The 18,219-nt window shown below is 55.2% G+C and overlaps 1 protein-coding gene across 1 annotated transcript; it reads right to left on the reverse strand.

The window, feature by feature from the left end:
• Positions 1-1,380: 1,380 nt before the first annotated feature.
• Positions 1,381-5,330, reverse strand: SOX18 (SRY-box transcription factor 18). The gene is made up of 2 exons (XM_053992880.1): positions 4,733-5,330; positions 1,381-3,145 (listed from the first exon to the last, which is right to left on the reverse strand). Exons 1-2 carry the CDS (start codon positions 5,133-5,135, stop codon positions 2,295-2,297), a joined length of 1,254 nt encoding a protein of 417 aa, XP_053848855.1. The 5' UTR covers positions 5,136-5,330; the 3' UTR covers positions 1,381-2,294.
• Positions 5,331-18,219: the final 12,889 nt, after the last annotated feature.

An 18,219-nucleotide genomic window follows, 5' to 3' on the forward strand; every position in this document is an offset into this window, starting at 1 on the left:
GCGAGGACCGGCCTGCTCACCACTGCTTTGAACCACAGGAAGTGACCGCATCCATGCCTGGAAGGTACCTGGAAGCTGGGGGCTGGAAAATAACTCAGGGCTTTCTTCTTCTTCCCCCTCCCTCACCTCCTTCCTCCCAGGCCGCTTCGGGGAGCGGAGCGGGATGGAGCCCATAGCCGGCTGCTTCCTTTCATAGTCATCGGCAGCGGCACAGGATGCTTCTCATTTGGTGTTGTGTTTGTTTGCTGCAGCGCGGGTTCTGGCACCCGCCGGGCGCCCGCCAGCCCTCCCGTGTAGGTAGTGAGGTCATTTTTCCATGTATTCCCCCTTTTTACATACTGTATATGGAAAGACAATGAAGCGCCTTTGTGGCGTTCCATGGGAACGCGTCGCCAGCCCCCGGAGTGGTCCCGTTTATTAGCGCTTCACATTCAACAACAACAAAAAAAAGTGAGTCAGGATTGAGTCCTGTTAACACTAATGTGAATTTAATTTAGGAGAAGCTTGAAAATTAATGTCATTTGTTAAATACCCATTTCCCCTAAAAGGCAATTCTTTGCCAACAACAACAACAAAAAACCTCTTCTTCTATTCAATTTTTAAATTTTTTTTTTTAAACAGCCTTTTTTGGCGATATCAGCCTGGTTTAAATCACTCGGCGCTCAAGGAACGGATGCCACCGGATTTTAAGCAACAGATTGTTGTTTCTCCTTTTCAAATTGAACAAAAAAGCTCCCTGTAAATCATACAGTGATTCACAGGAGGGGGATGAAGCTCCAGCAAAGCACCAGCAGCTCCGAGCAGGATCCGGCTGGGCATGGTGATGGCTCGGCAAGATCCGCCGCTGCTGGAGCCAGGAAGCAGCCAATGAAGGCCAGGAGGAGGAAAGGCTCCGGTACACGGAGTTTCCTTCCAGCTCCAAGGATTGGAGAGAAAGCATTGGAGCAGCCTGGCTCTATTTTTGGGGGGTTTCATGGGAAAACAGGGTGAGCCATGGGGACCACGCATCGGTGCGCTGCCAGCCTGCCAAAACAATGACCACACCAAGGCTCATTTCGGAGGAGGATATCACATGTTTTATTATATTTTAATCTGAGAACAGCTGCTTTTCCTGCTGGGAGCATCTCTGGGCGGCACGGCGCGGTGCTGTGGGGCTGCCGCCAGAATCCCATCCCATCCCATCCTATCCCATCCCATCCCATCCCATCCCATCCCATCCCATCCCATCCCATCCCATTCCAAGCCACCGTCCCGTGCCGAGCCGAGCAGAGCCGCGCTCGCGGAGCCCGAGGCGGCTGACGGGGTGGGCGGGCGGCAGCTTGGAAATTAATACATTTGCCAGGTTGTCAAAACATTAATCAACGGATACAAAAATCTGGAAATGGTTGGGACAACATGTATTTGCGGAAAATATGTGTTCACACAACAAGCACACAAGATGGGAACAATTATATGAAGATGTTTTAATAATTAACCAGAATAAAACAGTTTGCTCTCCATACAGTTCTAGACAATAAAAGTGTTTGCAGTCATATTTTTCTTTTGTACAAAATTCCAGTCAGTTGTTCCTCAATATTTACATTAGCATTTCCTTTTCACAAAATATCTCCTTTTTTCCCCCTTCCTTTTTTTTGTTTTTTAAATCCAGCTTTGCTACATAAATGCTTTAGATCTCATGGATATCCCTTGATTTCTTTTTAAAAAGTCTAATAAAAAACCCCAAAAGACATTAAATACCATTTTATATATAAAAATGCTTAGTAAAAATATAGTTTTGTTGCCCAATTAAAATATATTGCTGAGAATACAGTAAAAACTGTCCTAAAGCCCACCCCTAATGGGCGCCAACTCTTTAACAGCCCCGGCAAAGTCTTTCTAAAAGCTTTTTCCCCCTAAAAGTTCACCTGTCCTTGGGTTAAATACTGGGGACAGGGCACACTTTGGTTCATCCTGGTGTGATTGTTTCAGGCATGATTTACTGGAATTGTCTTGGAAATGCCCCTTGGAGCTGGTGGGAGCTGGAGATGTGCCCTGCCGAGGGCTGGAGTGGGGAGCACGGCGGGGAAAGGCGTCTATTTGTGTTATATAGTTATACGGTATATCAGTGAGTTCAGCATGGTCTGTCTCTAAAAAAATTTTTTAAAAAATCAAAATAAAAAAGAACAAACAAGAAAGCGATGCATTTAATGAGATACTCTAAATATGATGGAGCTCGTGGTTAAAGGAGGATGGCTTTTTGTTTTTAGAGGAGAGTCGGGGCTCTCCTGCTGCACGCATTGGATGGTGGGGTCAACCTAACCGGTGATGCAGGGGCTATAGTAAACAGCACTGCTGGCATCGGACAGGGCAGATATCAAACTGCTCTCCTCGCAGGAGATGCTTCTAGGAGTCACTTTGGACAGGGAGACATGGTAAGGGAGGCCCGAGGCTTCGGGACGAGTCCTGCTCATGTTCAAATACTGGTCAAACTCATTGCGGTCAACGTCTGTCCAGAGCTCGGTTTGGTTCAAGTGATCCACGCTCTCCATGTGGTGGGCTTCAGGCGGGGGCGACAGCTGGCCCAGGTGGGCGGAAAGCCCGTTCTGAGTTCCCGAGCACATCTGGTTGTAGTAAAGGCTGGAGGGATGGGGAGTCCTCATGGCGTCGGCCAAGTGTGAGGGGGTCTGCGTGTAGGGCACGGCCACGTCCCGCCCCATGCACTTCTCCTGGGGAAACTCCATCTGGTGATGGTGGTGGTAGCCGCGAAAGGGCATCATGTTGCAGTCATCCTGCATGTGCGGAGGGAAAAACGCCGGCTCGGTCTGTTCCAAGACATCCAAGGGAGACATCTCAGGAGTTGGCAAGCCATAGTTTTCAATATCCGACCCCATGGAGTGGAGTTCTCTGAAGTGGTTAAGTGGGGGAGGCTGGGGGTGGCCCGGCTGGCTGCCGCCATGGTGACTCATGCTGAAGTTGTCACTGCAAGGCTGGGAAAGGTTATGCAGGAGGATATTGGGTTCCATCCGCTTGATTTTCTTGGCTTGCTTCTTTCTCCTTGGGCGGTATTTGTAGTTGGGGTGATCCTGGAGGTGCTGGATGCGCAGTCGCTCTGCCTCTTCCACGAAGGGACGCTTGTCGCTGGCGCTCAGCGCTTTCCACGATTGGCCTGGAAGAGGGAAGAGAAGCTCTGTGAGAGAGGCTCAGCCACCTGGCGCTGGCCAGGGGACAGGGGCACCCAGGGAGAGGCAGCCCAGGGGTGAAGGGTTCCTGCAATGGCTTGGCACCTGAGCGAAGCCTCAGTGCTGGCAGCAAGAAGGGCTGGGGAATGGGCTCCCAAGCCAGGCTATTCCTGTGTTCCAGAAGAAGGCTCCAGCAGTGCTCAGCACTTCAATGCTGTGGAAGAATGGGGCTACAGGGAATGGGAACCCCTCTGCCAGGGCTGGGGATTCTGCCTCCCACTGCACACTGTACAGACCACAGTCCCTGCTTCCCTGCATCTCTCATCCATAGCCTGCACCTCTGCAGACCAAATCACCCGTCCCAAAAAATCACAGCACCATATCCTGAATCCCACATCCCCACACCCTGCAGCCCCATGTCTCTGCATCCTGCTGCTCTGTCTGGCCATATCCTGCTTCCCGTAGTCCCGCATCCTGCAGCTCCATTTACCCATATCCTGCTTCCCGTGTTCCCACATCCCGCATCCTATAGTCGTGCATCCCCGCATCCTGCAGCCTGTATTCCCATATCCTGCATCCCTGCAGCTGTGTACCCCTCAGCCCTGTAGCTGTGCATCCCGCAGCCCTGTTTCCCTGCATCTTGTGTACATGCAGCTCTGTATTTCACATCCTCACATCCCACAGCCCCATATTCCCACGTCCTGTAACACCACATCCCACAGCCCTTGATCCAAGAGTCCTGCATCCTTACAGTTCGCATCCCTGCAGCCCTGCATCCTTGCAACCTGCAACTGATAGCCTTTCATCCCACATCCCTAAAGCTTGTGTCCCGCAGCTCTCTAACCTTGCAGCCCATAGCCCTGCATCCCCCAGCACCCCATCCTTGTACTCCAGCTCCTGCACCCCCATATTCTTGCAGTCTGCATCCCACAGTCCTGTACCCTTGGAGCCTGGCTAGCAGAGCCCCATATCCTTGCATCCTACAGCCCTCTGCCTTGTATCTGTGCAGTCTGCATCCCACAGCCCTGGACTCTCAGCACACATCCCAAATCCCTGTACTGCTTCATCCCACACTCCCAGCCCTGAACCCCTGTACCTCAGCAGTTCTCATCTTCAGCTCTGTAGCCCTGCATCCCACTGCCTTGGTCTATCAGAACCAAACCCGCCTATCCCAACACCCCCGGCCCTGTACCCCAACATTCTGAGCTCTGTAGCCCCAAATCCTGCAGCCCCGCACTCTCGCAGCCCACATCCCCAGACCTGTACCTCTGTATTGCTGTATTCCCAGCCCCGTACTCCCACATCCCTGTCTCCTCAGCTCGGTATCCTCCCCATCCCACAGCCCTGTGCTCTTGCAGCCTGGATTCCCGTCCCCACATCCCCACGTCCCTAGCTCTGTAAGCCTGCATCCCACAGCCCTGTACTCTTGCAGCCCGCATCCCCAGCCCGCACCTCCGCATCCCCAGCCCCGTAACACAGCATCCCCGCATCCCTAGCTCCATACTCCCGCATCCCCAGCCCCGCACCCCGCATCCCCGCGCCCCCAGCCCTCCTCCCGCTCCGCTCCCGCTCACCCAGCATCTTGCTGAGCACGGCGTTGTGCAGGTCGGGGTTCTGCTGCGCCAGCCGCTTGCGCTCATCCTTCGCCCAGACCATGAAGGCGTTCATGGGCCGGCGGATGCGGGAATCCTCGGCGGCCTTGCCCTCGGGGCGGCCGGCCGGGGGGCTGTATCCATAGCCCGGCTCGGGGCTGGGCGTGCGGCTGGGGGCCGCGCCGGGGGCCGCGCCGCCGGGGCCGGGGCCGAAGGCGAAGCCGGGCTCGGGGCTGGGCGTGCGGCTGGCGGGGGAGGCGGCTCCCGGGGGGCGCGGGAAGGCGAGCCCGGGCTCAGCGGCCGGCACGGCGGCGGTGACCCATGAACAGTCGCCCCGGGGTTGCGATATCTCCTCTCGGCAGTAGTTAGACTCAGATATATTCATTCCAGCTGGACAGCACTTTGTGTCCGACCCGACCGGGTGCCGGAGAGAGAATCGGGATTCCTGCCGCGTCCCACCGGGTCCAGCACCGCCGAGCAGCCGCCCGCAGCTCGCTTCCCTCGCCTGCCTTCGGGGGACTCAGGCTCGCCTGCGTTTGTTTTGGTTTCTTTTCTTTTTTTTTTTTCCTATCTTTTTTGTTTTTTTCCCCCCTTTCCCCCCAAAAAAAACTTTTGGGATGATGCTGGGCTGGAAGGGGCAAAATATAGCCGGGCTGGACCAATCAGCGGGGCGAGGGGAGGAGGAGGAGGAGGAGGAGAGGGAGAGGAGGAGGAGATGAGGGGGAGGAGGAGAAGGAGGAGATGAGGGGGAGGAGGAGGAGGAGGGAAGGGGGGCGTCCCCAGGCACCAGCAGGAAGAGCCACCCGGGGAGGGCCGAGCTGGGACCGGTGTAGAAGCTGCTGCCCCGTTCCCTTCTGTCCAAGGAGAATGGTTGTTAAATTTTTCTCTCACTCTTTCTTTCTTGCTTGCTTTCTTTATTTCATTCTTGCTTGCTTTCTTGCTTTTCTTTCTCTTTCCTTTCTTTTTTCTTTCTCTTTCCTTTCTTTTTTCTTTCTCTTTCCTTTCTTTATGTCGTCTTTATGTATTTTTTTTTCTCTTTGCAAGCCCCTTTTCTGCTCCCTGTGCCCTGCCCTCGCCCCCCACCACCCGCAGTGCTGAGGCAGGGAAGCGTTCAGCTTTGCCTGCCAGGCTGTGTGCAGGAGCACAGAGATATTCAGGGCTCAGCGTTTATTTTTCCTACGACTGACTCCGTGTGTGTGTTTTGGCCAGCATTCCCCATCCGGGGCTGGGAGCAGCCCTGGGGTGAAGGCAGGGGTGAGCCCCCTCTCCTCGTCAATTTTCTGTGGGAATTCCAGTGTCAGGCAAAGAAACGGCTCCTTGAGTTTAAGTGCCGTTTACATGGAAAGCAGTGTGTTTCCTAGGGACTGTTGAGGAATGGGGGGTTCACTATCAGCCAGGTGATCGTGGCCAAACCCAGCCTGCAGGGCTGCTGGGGCTGGCACGGCTGTGCCATCGCTGCATGCCTTGGGCATGGCTGGGTACCCACAGCACGCTGCCATCGGCAGCCACAGCAGAGCAGCACGTCCCCTGCCACCAGGTCACTGCTCCGCTGGCTTGGCTGCCATCCAGAGGGATTTGCAGTGCCAAGGGTCAGGCTAGGTGGTCTGAAGGTCCTTCCTGCCCTTAGCACTGAGAGTTACGAGTTCTGCGGGACCCATTTGCAATCAAGGAGATTGGCTGGTGCTCTGTGCCTGCCCCCTGAAATCCCCGGGGCAATGGGGCTGACTTGGAAGAGATGTCCCAGCTTGGGGTACCTATCCCCGGGCCCTCTCTGGCTGTGGACATGCCCTAGACCCCATCCTGAGATGTGAACCTCAGCGTTAGGAAGACTTGGGGCACTGGGTTGCGCAAGAACCCAGCTCCAGCCTCTCACAGCCGTGGGGTATTGCATGCCATGGTTTCTGTGTGTCTGGAAGTGATTTGGACAAGTCAATCTGCTGTTAACCCTAAACAAAACAAAGGCCTCTAAAAAAAAAAATCAAAAACTTAAAAAAAATCGTGTCTCACTTATTCTTCAATCATCAACCAGGAGCGACAGAGGTTTTGGGCGAGATTTCCTTCACGTTTCTGGAGCTTCTTATTAAAACTCTGAAAGTGCAAATCAGCACCAGTCCACAGGAGAGCCCACACAGCTACAAGGAGTCCCCTCTCCTCTCTCCCCCATCCAGAGGGAGCTGGAGCACTGCTTTGCTGGAGAAGCAGTCCCTGCTGTCATCCAGAGCAGAGCCCTGGAGGCTTTGACTCTTTGTGCCTGCTCTGGGAGAAACAAGGTGGGTGCTGGGGGATCTGGGGACTCTCAAGCTGGGACCTGTGGCTGCCTGTGGAGTGAAGTGACTGCCTTTGGGGCAGTCAGTCTGGGCAGCTGGTGGGGACATCCCCCTTCTTCCAGGCTTCAACCAAGCATGTGGTGCTTTCCCTCATCACATCCTCTCTGTGGCCTCCTCCACGGCCCTGGCAGAATTCTTGGCCTCCAGGTGTGCTCAGAGCTGCCCTGGAGCCAGGGTTGGACTTGGTGGCACCAGTTGGCATTTGGGATGTGGTGGGGATGAGCTGCAGCAGGGTGGGAGTGGGGGCAGCTCTGATTTTCTTAGCCCTGGAATGACGTTGAGAGCTGGGGCAAAACCTCCCCAGGGGAGGTAGAGCCTCATGTCTTGTACACTTGTTTTGTGCAGCCACTCCAGGCCTGGGCTACTTCCACATGGGATGGCCAGGGGCTCAGGATGCTCTCCCTGTTGCAGGGGGCAGAGATCAGGGTGGTGCTGCTGTCCCTGCTACAATGGGATCATTTGAGAACTCCTGACCATGGAGCAAAGCCGGGCACTTCGACCCTTAAGCTCGCGTGAAGCCCAGCCTTGCACTGGGTCTGCACACCTGGTCTTACAGTGCATTTGCTGTTGGTTCTGCATCATCAGGAAATCATTAAGATAAAAAAAGGGGAAAAAAAATAAATTGCAAAAAAGGAAGAAAATAGAGAGAAGAAAAAGGAATGGGATGAAGAGCCATGGAGTATGGAATGGTTTTGGAGGAGGTAAAGCGCAGAGAGAGGGGAAGGAGAGCTGCGAGGGGGATGGAACAGTATACAAAGCACACAAAAATGACTGGATGCAGAAATGTCTGGGTGCAAAGCACTCAAAATATCCCCAGCCCGGGAGGAGCCTGCCTACAAGGACAATGCCACCTCGTTTTGCTCTCCTCCCTCTCCCCACAGCCAGCACCACAGAGCTTCACTCCAGGGAGTGAAAGCCCCCTCACCCAGGTGTGGGGTGAAGTTGCAGGATCTGTGCCTGGCTCAGCTTTCCTGGGAGGGTGATAAAGCCCTCCTTTTGCCCTGCTGCCCACAGGGCTGGAATGTGGGGTGCTGGTGACCCACTGGCTCCTCACCAGCCACACCTGCAGCTGCATGCAGGGAGGAAGCTCTGGGTATCCCTGGGCAGAGCCAGGAGCGGTGCCAGCCGAGTGACCTCTCCCCATGCCCTCCTCGCTGGCCTTGCAATCAGGCAAGCTGGACCCCAGTCCAGCACACAGCCTCTGGAGTTGTATATTTTTTAAATTTTCATTCCCTCCGCAGTTTTATTGAGCTGGCAGCCGGCTGACCCCACCCCGGCCCCTGGCTTCCCTTCCGAGCATCCCGCGCAGCCCAGCACCACACCTAGCAGAGGAAGCGTGGTGGGAGGGCCGCCTCTGCTCCCCAGCACAAAGGCATTTTCCCTCCCCGCCCCCAGCCCGCCCCGCTCCCGATTATTTCTCCCAGCCAGGTCCGATGCTGAGCTCCCACCCGGCTAAAAATAGATGTGGCACCACCTGGCTCATCCCAAAGGGTGTCAGGGATTTGAGGGCTCAAATTGGGGCTGGTGGGGATGGCAAGAAGGGAAGAGCCTGCTGCCAGCTGAGCCTGATGGTTATTTCTGCTGCTGCTGCCTGTGGGTTGGTGCAGGAACCCCAGGCTGAGGCTGTGCAACCAAATCCAAGAGACTTCTCCCCAAAATTTGCATCCAGGTAACAGAGGTGTCAGGTGGATGCTGGCAGGATCCTGTGGCACAGCAGTAGCCAGGCTCCCAGCCGTGGTGGGAAAATTGCTTTTTATCCTCATTTTGCAGAGGGCGCAGGGCAGGGGCAGGGGCGAGATGGGTCCTTGGGCCTGGGTGCAAGTGCTGCACTGTGCTCTGGTGCCCAGCACTGCCTCCCCTTGCTCACACAGACCAGCCTTGCCTTTAGATGTGTTCATACCACTAATTGATTAATCACCATGCAATTACCAGCAGTGTGTGGCCGGTGCCGTTGTGTGTCCAATTGGATGAACGAGATATTTCACAGGAAGAGATTTGTTTTTAATTATAGTGAATAATTATCATTAGGCCACTAGGAGCCATGCAGCCAGGTGGGATGGACGTGACACCTGCCAAAGGAGATGGGGATCCTCGGGGTGGCCACGGGCTGTTCCTCACACAGTCTGGGGGGACCTGTGCAGCATGGCCCAGGCTGACAGCTCCCCCAGTGCCCTGAGAGGTGCCCCCATGTCACAGGTCCCGTGGGCTCCCCTGGGGCTGGGGCTGCTCCAGCCTTGCTGTAACAAAGGCTTCCCAAAGAAAGGCACTTCCTGGAGAGCAAAGGACTCAGGGCTGGGGCTGTCTGTGAGCCCTGTGGGAGGCTGAAGTCATCCGCTGGGAAATGCTGTGTTCACCGGAGCCTCCCTTGCTCCAGGGCCCAGCTCCGCGCCCGGTTTCCTCGGGCACAAATAGTTCAGTGGGTCAGGTGGAGCTGGAAAGTGCCGAGAGAGGCAGCTGTGGTTCAGCATCCGTGTCAGGAGCATCCTGGCTGCAGCCATGTGCCTGTACAAGGGTGACAAACCCCCGTGTCCCAGCCAGGGATCAGACTCCCACCCAAGTGGGGGAAAGTGGGTGGTTGTGCCACTCCCAGTCCAGGGAATGCCCAGATCAGCTATTTTCTGCTCATGTGTTCTTTTTTTTTTGGCTGCCAGCTCCCTCTGACAAGTGAAGGGCATCAGGGACAGTGGGAAGGTGTCCTGAGCCACAGTGGCTCTTTGCCTGGGTGCTCACTGCCAACCACGCCGCAGGTCCCCAACAGCTGCAGGGGCTGAGCTGGGAGCACGGTGGGGGCTGCGTCGGCCAAGCCTGGCAAAGACTCTGCATCTGAGGAAGCAGAGAAAGTTGTCTTTATTTTCAGCTCTTTTCAATAACCAGAGGTCAGCCTTGTTTATACAGGATTATTACTGGAACGACAACAGCGATATCCATTGTGCGAGCAGCAAAACACACAGCTAACCTGAAAAAGCTGTTTGCTCCACATGGGTGCAGCCACTGCACCTCCTGGGTGATGGCCAGAAACCTTGGGCCTCCCCAAGGCTGTCCTGCCTCCCCTTCTCCTGCTTTTGCTCTGCTACAGCCCCTTCTAGCACAGCCAACTCTCTGGTCCCACCATCAGCTCGGAGTGCTGTACTTCCAGCCACATCACCCTGCTTGCTCCCTAAGCTGCTCTCTGTGAAACCGGGGGTGAGGTCCCCACACCCCAGGCAGGAGCAGAACTGTTGCAAATCCCACCCATGGTGCTTAGGGACACTAAATCCTGGGAAAGGCTTCAGCACAAGGCGATCAGAGCATGCCGGAATGCGCAGGGCACACGCTGCCTGCAGTCGCTTCCCTGGCAGCTGATTGCAGCAGCACTCGTTGCTTTAATACCCAGTTCCCATCACAGAGAGAGCCCAGGCTTTTAGGAAGGAAAGTCTTACACTTCTACCAACTATTTCAAGACTTCCATAAACACATTTTTGGTTGAGCATTAATGAATTACCTCAATGCAGAGCTACTCATGCCAAATACATGAATACAGAGTGTAGAAAAGCCGCTGAGAAGCAGATTTGGCTGCCATTCAGCTGCTCCGATCCGCACAATTTCTTTTCTTGATTACAGCAAGAAAATGCTCCCTGCCTGTGGCACTGCATCCTCCCAGGAACAGGCAGCTGGCCGACAGTTGGGCTGTGCAGAGCCTGGGCATGCCGGGGTTATTCGCTGCTTCCATCGCTTCAGTTGGCAGAAAATGCTGCTTGCTGGTGTCTGTGCAGGAGATGCAGCCAAGAACTGGGATCCTGCTCCCTCTGCATGCCCAGGCTGGCTGCCTTGGGATGCCTGACCTCCTTTTGGGTGCTGAGGAAAGGAAAACTGCAATTAGAAGGATTTCTGAGCCTGGATTTTTTGGGAGGTAGGTTGGAGCTGCTCATCTGTGGCCCTGCAGCCACACATGCCCATGAGAACCACAGCCATTTGCAGCTCCAGCATGGCCCTCTCCATGGCCTTAGCCTTGGGGACTCCCAGGAGAGGATGTGATCCCCAGGAGAAGTGCAGTCTCCCCTTTGAATACACCCTTCTCACAGGGCTCTGCTCTGTGTGTTCCCAACCTCTGCACCCATATGAGACAGTGGGTGGTGGCAGCAGTGTGGGCATCGAGCCCCCTGGCTGGCAGCAGAAGGGTCAGCCATCCTCTCTCTCACTGGGATGGCTTATCCAGTGGCACAGGACATCTCCATCTAGGAAAGGCTTGCTGTTCTCAGGAGCTGCTGTGGCTCCTGACATGGTTTAACTTAGCATGAGGCATGACCTCCACAGGCAGCAGCAGATGGCAGATGGCTGCTGGCTGTGCCATGCGTCCCTATTCCCTTCCCCCTCTTTCCTCTCCCCTCCCCTCTCCCTCCACTTCCCCTAGAGCCCCCAGCCCAGTGCTTTCTGCTCGGGGTTTCCATGCACTGGCTGGTTTTTGCTCACAGGAAGGTGGCTGCCTGGTTTCTGAGCATCACCACAACCAGACCTGGAGGAGTAGGAGCCCTTTGCAGCATCCCTGGAAATTACAACCTTCACCAAAGCTTGCAGCCCACTCCATTGCACACAGGATCTTGTGGCCACCTCTGTGCTTCACCAAGGCTTTTGCTGCCCAGCAGAAAGAATGAGGATGTTGCTGAGAGAACTTCACCTCACACAGATAGGGAAACGCATGTGGAAGAGAGGAATTTTGGCTCAGAGTGAGGTAGATGCTGCTGTGGCTCCACGCCTCAGTTTCTCCACATCTTGTACAGGGAATGGGGCGACCCAGCCTCTCCTCATCCCCTTTAGAGACAACGATCTCCCCAGCAAAGGTCAGGATGTATCTCTGACAGAGTGCTTCTATCCTCAGAGAGAATTATAATAATTACTACAACAACAACAAAATAATAATAATTATTATTACAATAAGAACACTAAGAATAAAGAGAAGGACCTGAGAGCATTCCCTCCTTGCCAGCAGAGGAACAACTTTTGCTTTTAGGTGCTGCACTGGGGACATTAAGGGAAGGGAAAGGGGATGTACTGCATTTGCAGCTCAAAACCCCAAGAACTGTGACATCCCTCCCATAAATTTGCCTAAAAATGAGATTTTAAAGCTTGCCACAGGCAGCATCGTTTTCTTTGCTTTCTGATTTCAGAGCATCCTTTGTGCTGCAGCTCAGAAAATCCCCCAGCAGCAGAGCTGGAGCTCGGGGATGCGGGGAGCAGTCACGGAAGGGTTTGGCACAGGGATGCAGGGTGGGATGAGGAGGATGCTGCGGACCCCCAGGGCTGTGCCGATGCCGGGGATCCCCGTGGCTGGCGGAGCGCAGGGGGCCGGGGCAGGAGGGAGGCGGCGGGGAAGGGCTCCAAGGGAAAGGCTTTGTTCGCGGGCCAGCCGGGAGCGTGCGGGGGCCTCCGGGCTCCAGCGTTTCTCCTCCACTTCGCTCCTGCTGTGTGCGGGAGCCGAGCCAAGGTGGAGCACGGCGGGGTGGAGCGGGTCCCTGAGGAAGGCAGGGGACAAGGGACGGCCGTGCATTTGGCCCTTAAATTGCCTGGGAAAGCAGCTCTGTCTTTCCATCTCCCCCCAGGGCTCTTCTCTCACCCAAGCTGAGGCTGTTTCCCAGGCTGCTTGCCCTGAACACCTCCACCTCTGCCCTGTGCCAGCGACCCCTCTTCTTGGCCCATGGAGCCCGTGGATCTGCAAGCTCAGGGGAAGGATAAGGAAAGGCTCATGACAGAATGGCCCTTCGTGGAGCGCTCGAGCTGGAGAAATAAGGTTAAAGGCTCTTATCTGATGGAGCTGCAGCCTTGCCAAAGCCTGTTGCTATCAGCTCGGGACACATGTGCTATTGGCAAAGCTTCGGGGACACAATAATACAAACAGTTTTCATTGTCGAGTCAACAATGATGGGAGAAGGAGCCTGGTGCTATTACCGGTATAAAAGGCACTGTAGGAAAGCTCAGGACAGGAGGATGCAGTCGGGATCAACAGCAGGGTTTTGCAGATTACAGTTATATTTGTATTCGGGAAGGAGAAACCTTCCATCCCCAGTGGGCTGGAGCCAGAAAGATGGAGCCAGCAGTGGGGGTTTAGGCTGCAAGGAAAAACTCTTAGAGCAGCACTGGAAGCAGCTGCAGCAAAGTGCTGATGGCAGCGCGTTTGGACAAGGGCAGGTTTGCAGCACGTCTGCCCAAGGTTGTGCTCTGCTCGTGAGGAGTCACTCAGAGAAAAACTCACAGCTGCAAGGCAAGAGAGGCTGTGCAACAACAGCCCGAGGCTTGCACAATCCTTCACATTTTCACTAAAAAGTCTGTTTATTTGGAAAAGCCAGTGTTTGCAGGGTGGATAGGTGATGTGGCACACACTGTATCCAGACCCTGCTGTCACTTGGGCAGATTTGAGGATGATGGGGAGAAGGTGGGTGCCTCCACAGGGCTGGTGCACAGAGGCCACCTGTGTGTTTCACAGGCATCCTTCTAACACACCTGTGTTGCTTGCCCCCACATTCCTTCTCCTCAGCCTTCCTGGCCGCTGTCAGTCTGAACGGGGCATTTTTGGAGAACACAAACTCCCATGCCATCCCAAACCCTTGGATGTGGATGGTGAGGTGATGGGCAGCATCATGTCTATTGTGCCCATGGTAGGAAGAGGATGCAGGTTTGCCAGCTGTTGTGCCATGGTGGCAGGAGTCAAGCATCTATCTATCTATCTATCTATCTATCTATCTATAATCTATCTATTTATCTATCAATTATCTATCTATCTATCTATCTATCTATCTATCTATCTATCTATCATCTATCTATCATTTTTCTATTATCTCAGGCACAAAAGCCTCCCCACCATGGGGGGCCGTGGGAGGCTGAAAAGCCGGACAGGAGGTCAGGAAATTGTTGGCTAATGTCAGGGACCGAGTGGGGCCAGGGTGGCCATTCCCACCAGGAACGATGATGTCAGGCGGCGGCCGGGGCCAGGAGGCAGGAAGCCCAACGCAGCCAGCGAGTCTGTCCTCCTTGGACTTCCCCATGTGTTTTCATGAACAATGCACCTCGTGTCAGGGACACTGGGAGGCAGGTCCTCCTTCACTTGGGATACTGCAGGGCTCATCCTCCTGCACTGGGAACACCGTTGTGCCATTCCAGGTGCTGCTCTTCGCTCATGTGGAATGGTACTGGCGTTGCACCTTTTGCAGGGGGATTTGGTGTGCCTGCTGCATCACTGTGAGGTCTGGAGGTGACAGCTCTGCTGCTGTACTGTGCTGCTTCCCTAGCACATCTGGCCTTGTGTGAGGAGAAAACAGGCTGGTGAGCTTCAGAAGAAGAGCTTGGAGAAAGGATGGCCATGCCAGCTGCTGGCCTTCTCCCACTTCCAGCTGAGCTCAGACAAGGCACATACCTGCTTTGAGCATCCAGCCATGCCTGCTTCAATGTCCAGATATTCCATCTGGAAGTGGAAACAGCAATTACTCAAATGTGACAGGAAAGGCTCTGTCAGACTGAGACACTTAGGGAAGCTGTAAGATGTGGAAAAGCCTCTCCAGGCCGCAGGTCCCCTGAGATGAGGAGTGTCCATGGCCCTGCCTGTATCCTCCCTCCCTAAGCTGCGGCTTAGTTTTGCATCTTGTCCCCTTTGTGAACTGAGCGGGCATTCAGAGCGGGCATGGGCTGAAAATAGGGTGGCTGGGATGGGGCAAGACACCTGGTCAAAAACAGCAAGAGGGAGAGGGACTTCCTGAGGACAGCGAGCTCATGGGTGGCCCCAAGGACTCGAGCTCGGCCTCTTCCTCCACCCCACCCAGCACACCCTTGTTGTCGCGGAGGTGCCCCCGCGCTGGGGCCGCCGCAGGCTGCGTTTGCCAGCGGCTGGCAGCGATGGCTGTGCTGGTGCCGACAGGCCGGCTGGCATGCTTTCCCCCAGGGAGGCTTTAGCAGGAGGCTGTGCATTTCTGGGAATTGTGTTGGTTATTGTTCGAGCTGCAAGTGTGCGGCGCGCTGATGAGATCAGGGCTCGGTGCTCGGCACTGGGGCAGCGGAGCCGCTGCAGAGCCGCTGATGGGGCGATAAGCGGGACAAGGTCCTTATCTGTGCTGCCATCGCTGCGGGGAGCAGAGGGCACGGCACAGCCGCGGGGACCTGGCTCTGCTCGGTGAGGGCAGTGAGGAGGGAACACGCTGCCTTCGCCCTCCGGCAAACCACGGCTGAACTGATGAGGTTATTTCAGAGGAAAGGCCCCAGTCCTCCTCGCTGAGCCTCTCCTTCCTCCTTCTCTGTCAGTCAGTCCCTGTCTCCAGCCCCCCTGAGGTCTTGACCCAAATCCTGTGTGCTCTGCCACATGCTTGCTCCTTTGCTGACAGGACACAGGTCCCGTTGATCCCAAGCTCTGTGGGAGACAGTATCAGAGCTCTGCTGCAAAAGCACTGAGAGGAAGGGGCTGGGGTGTTAGAGCCCTCTGCAATCCTTTGCTGTGGCTGAACTGAGAGGTGCCATGTTACTCCATGAGAAGTCAATCATTTTTCTCCTCTTCCTCTTCAGGAGGATGCCTCCACTGTGGCTTTTGACACAGAGCAAGTCACGAGATCCCGAGGAGGTCAGACCTGCTGCCACGGAGGGGTACTGCCATCCGGAGTGCTTCCCACTGCCTGGGTCTGCAGATTGCATGGGTGAGCAGGGACAGCATAGGAAATGCTACATGGGAAAGCCCTGTGTGGGAGCCCAGGAGCCCCTGCCTTCCCACAGCAGACTTATCAAGGCACCAGTTCAGAGTGGTGCTTTCCATGGGCCAAAAGGGAAGTGCATACACACCAGACTTCTCGGGGTCAAGGATGCTGGGCAAGCAGTGAGAGGAGAGGCTGCAGGGGGCAAGGGAGGGAACCGGGGCGTGGGGAAGGAGACACAAATAGCAAAATGAATGGCTTGAACTTCCTATGTTTTATGGAGGTGAATAAAAGGAGACAGAGGGGGAGAGAAAGGAGACCTGAGTGTCTGCACAGGCTCTCACGCTCACACAGGCCAGCCTAGACCCCAGAAACTGCTGGTGGCTGATGTGGGGTGGCAGCCTGCACCTACTTGGCTGGCATGGCTCTGGGCTGGCTGCTTGTCTGGCCCAGTGTCCCCCAGGGGCATCTCATGAAGCGTGACAGGCTGCTGCTTAGCATTTATTCCTCTCCCTGTCATTATTGTTTTGAACAGCAGCCAGTATAATTAAAATCCTTAGGAGAAAGAGGTTTAGGGAAAATCCAAAATGTCTCAGAAGAGCATCTGCAAAGCTGGAGGTCCAAACTCCACCCTGGCACTCACGATGAGCAGGACCCATGGGAGCCATCATCTCCTCTGCATCCTCCCTTCCATGCTCCCTGTTTCTCAGCGTGGCAGAGGCTGGGCTAACACAGAGGGTGGTCCTGGCCACGTTCCCCTTGCAGCTGCTGCCCACTGTAACTAAATGCTGCAGCTTTTCCTGGTGTAGGACTTGTCCCAGGAGGTCAAGATGGCAGTGTCCCCAGGCACCTCACCTGCAGCTTGAGGACAGATGCAGGGGGGGGGATGTAGGGAGTGCAGGACATGGAGCTTCTGTGGGCTGCTCTTCCAGAATGGCATGGATGGATCCTAAAATATCTCCTGGGAACCGTGATGCTTTCTGTTGTGTTAGGAGGGCCTGTGCCACAAGAGGAGGTGTGGAGAGGTCCCTTGGCTCCTCAGAAGAAAAAACAGGATGGTCTGTAAGACAGCAATGGAAGTCACCATTCATGCCATATTCTCCAGGTTTCCTAAGTGTTTGAATGGAGGATTTGACTGCTCTAGGGTCAAATGTCCCCAGTGCCAGGGCTAGGAGATTAAGGACATCAGACAACTGCAGCAAGGAGGGGAAGAAAAGGCAGATGCCTGCCTCCATTCCAGGGCTGGCACAAGTGAATGCTTAGAGGATCAGTCAGGAGCCCTCCAGCCAAGGCAGGCTCATGAGGGTGAAAAGGAGGGGAGACACATCAAAACCCCTCCCCAAAATAAGTGGGGTTCTGGCAAAGCCTATGGCAGCTGCTCTCATCTCCTGCCTCAGTGTCTCCCAGCTACTGATAGTCTGTTGCTCTCTGGATGGGGTCACTCATTACCAGCTCAGAGCCCAGTGCAGGACAGCCAGTCCTCCAAACAGTGACCTGCTGAGGTCCAGAAGATCTGAACACCCCTGAGGTTAGGGCATGTCTCAGGACAGAGCTTCCCTGTGGGTTTTATGGTGGGTGGATGGACAAGGCAGGCCTAGGAGTGCCTCTCATCTCTGCTTTTTCCAAAAGTGCACCAAGCCTCTGGTGGCTGGGAGCAGAGAAAGGGTGGGGTTTGATGGCTGATCTCCAAATGACTTGAACTTACTGGGGATAGTGGAAGCAACTTGATCCAGCTCATTCACTGTGTTCAAATCTGCTGAGAGTCGCTTGGGAAATACAGTAGCCCAGTGGAAAAAACAGGTGAGATTTTGTGGGGTTTTATTTTGCAGGAAACTTCTCCTGGCTCTCCCAGATCTGCCTGCCAAGGGCAGCTGCGAGTGAGGCACCACAAACAGAGACTTTCAGGGAGTCTCTTGGTATGCAGGGGTCAGCAAAAGCCCCCTCCCAGCCTCTCCCTGACGGACTCGCCCCTGCTCTGTTTTTAGCACATTCAAGTAGCTGCTTTCACAAGAGGTAAAAGAAAGTTCATGGATCCGTTGACAGATCACCCCAAGCGGGAATTTCTCTGGGAATTCCTGCAATAGCAGGTTGGCTCCCGTGGAGGTGGAGTTTCCTCTGGATCTACCTCCACCCAGGCTAGGGGAGCGCTCTGGCCACCGGCTCCACGCTTGGGGGGCAGGGCTGAGCCACCGCTGCTTCCCAGCCAAGGTCAGCCAGAAACCCTCCCTGCTCTGCGAGCGCCTGGCCTGTTGTGTCCTGTTAACCCTTGGGAAGAGGGGAGCCACAGGCTGGCAGGCTTGGGCTGCAGAGCTGGCCCGTGCCCACGGGCACACAGGGGCAGGGGACATGCCCAGCAGGCACATAGGGCTGCAGGTGTGAGGATTTCGTGCCATTCTGTCCCTTGGGGACCTGCTGCCAAGCAGGCAGTGGTGGGCCCTGGGTGAGGCAGGTTGCCACTGCAGGAGGCCAGTGCTGGCAGGGCGATGGCTCCTGCTCAAGG

This window comes from Vidua macroura, chromosome 17 (genome assembly GCF_024509145.1).
Source record: "Vidua macroura isolate BioBank_ID:100142 chromosome 17, ASM2450914v1, whole genome shotgun sequence".
NCBI classification, from domain to species: domain Eukaryota; kingdom Metazoa; phylum Chordata; class Aves; order Passeriformes; family Viduidae; genus Vidua; species Vidua macroura.